We start from the raw sequence: 2,309 nt of genomic DNA, 5'->3' as shown, positions 1-2,309 counted from the left end.
TTTTGAATCGCTCACTTTGACACACAAACTATCCAGTTCAGGTTGAAATATAACCTCATGGTAAGAATGATTAAACAAACTAAAACAGTTTGCAATTCAATTAACAACTTTTTTTTACTTCAACCGAAATTGAATAGCTCTAATGACGTCGTGGTATGAAATAGCAAAGCAGTTCATTTTAGGTCGTCAATTGAATTGCAATAAGAGTTGATGTTTTTTTTATGGAATAGGAGGACAAACGAGCGTAAGTGATCACCGCCGCCCACAATCTCTTGCAACACCAGAGGAATCACAGGAGCGTTGCCGGCCTTTAAGGAAGGTGTACGCGCTTTTTTTGAAGGTGTGTATCGTAATGTCGTGTGTCGTGTGTAATGTCGTATCGTCCCGGGAACACCGCACAAGGAAGTTCATGCCACAGCTTTGTAGTATGTGGAAGAAAGCTCCTTGAAAACCGCACTGTGGAGGACCGCCAATCATTCAGATGGTGGGGATGATACCCTAACTTGTGGCGTGTCGTGCGAAGGTGGAATTCCCCGTGATAAATGCGGTAGAAGACACACAATGAAGCGACATCTCTACGCAACGCCAAGTGATCCAGCCGTTCACAGAGCACTGGGTCCCCGACGATTGGTAGGCCCACAGTTAATTCTATTTTCAATTTAAATGCACATCCAACTGTCAGAAACTATACGATAGCAACTAAATTCGATCAATAGCACGAAACGATACTGAAAAGTGAAATAAACATGTTTAACATTATTCTTTAATCTTATCAGCATTTAAAAATACCTTCTGCTTAGGTGTTACGTAAAGAATAAACGTTGTTGATGAAGAACCACCCTCGTACCACAACGAGCACTCTATCGCCACTGACAAACCCAACGTAAAGTCTACAAACTGAACTCCAATCACCGGTGAATTACCTCCCATTTCAAGGGGGAAAGCATTCGCCTCAAATCCTGGAGGATCTGGATAATATAGTATTTTTCCTATATGCTCTCTATCATAAGAATGGTATCCATGGCAATGTAACCACAGCTTCTCCTGATCCAATTTCATCCATTCTTTCACATCCTGTGGAATATCCAAGTTGGTGGTATTAATAAGTGGTTTTGCCGACCAACCGATTTGTTTGTTTATCCGAATGACAACACAGGGTTTTTTCCAATACCCAAATGGAGATGATCCACATGGTCCTAAATTGTTTTCAGTTACAACCTGCCGTTTCCGTCTTTTGGAGAAAAACTCTTCTAATTCATTAACATATTTTTCGTAGCCTTTATCGCTTTGGTAGTTGATAATAGGTAAGCTGTTAGCTGAAGTCGGTGTTGCAGATAGGCCAATAGCTTTATCCGCATAAGTCATCAGTTCCAGTTTGTCGATGGATTCGTATGTGCCCAGTGCTTTAATTATAGATAGTGATGCAAAGAGGAATATCAATGTATACGTACTTAGAAAGATCAAGTAAAATATCGAATATACAATAATATTTCGCCAGCTTGAACAAGTTCTGCCGCAGAACTGTTTATTTTCCCTGTCGTACAGATATTTCACGCATCTTCGTGGGCAGGAAGGGTGTGATGTTCTGGGTTCTGGTAGCTTCTGTTCAGCCTGTGAACTTGATGCCGGCTGGTTCAGTTTTTGTTTCTTCTTGAACATATTCAGTTGGACATCAGGTTTGACAAATAAATTTCACTCCAAAATCGAGTTGGTTGTTTATTCACATGTCTTGGTACGCTTAATGAACATATAATAGAATGTTTATATTTTTGTGTTGTGGTTTTTACCTAGGTATATATTTCTTCCAGTTATAAATTAAGATCAAATAAATATAACTCAGATATGTCACTAGATGTTTAGCTATTACTATTGTAACTTATAAATTTTTGACAGCTGTTGTCTAAGTAGTTTCATGTCTGTTAATTTTCATTCATGGTTTATATCATTTATGGTACCTATTGCCTTAGATAATTTATACGTCTAGATAGAGTGTCTTACTGTTAGACAACCGATAAAAACAGGCCAGGAATATTAGTTTGGTGTGCGTGATAAGCTACGTCTTACACTCGCGATTTGTAGAACATTAATTTTTGTGTTAATCTGCGTGAATTGCTCAAAATAGAGGTTAGTTCTAAACTAATTTTTATTGGCGTTTTCACAGCTGTCAATATAATGATAATTGTTTACACCAGAGACAGAATATACTAGCCTTTAAATATACTATCCAGTGTAATAATGAAAATACTATAGAGTTACAATGATATTATAGTATTGAAAGAGGGGAGTTAATGCCAATCGTAAGTGATTTT

General features: G+C 37.9%; 1 protein-coding gene across 1 annotated transcript; it reads right to left on the bottom strand.

The window, feature by feature from the left end:
- Positions 1–749: 749 nt before the first annotated feature.
- Positions 750–1,907, bottom strand: LOC126976134 (probable sodium/potassium-transporting ATPase subunit beta-3). Its single transcript, XM_050824336.1, has one exon. The coding sequence runs from the start codon at positions 1,657–1,659 to the stop codon at positions 757–759; it is 903 nt and encodes a 300-aa protein (XP_050680293.1). The 5' UTR covers positions 1,660–1,907; the 3' UTR covers positions 750–756.
- Positions 1,908–2,309: the final 402 nt, after the last annotated feature.

Source organism: Leptidea sinapis, chromosome 39, assembly GCF_905404315.1.
Source record: "Leptidea sinapis chromosome 39, ilLepSina1.1, whole genome shotgun sequence".
Classification (NCBI taxonomy): Eukaryota; Metazoa; Arthropoda; class Insecta; order Lepidoptera; family Pieridae; genus Leptidea; species Leptidea sinapis.
This window is presented reverse-complemented; position numbering and strand designations above follow the sequence as displayed.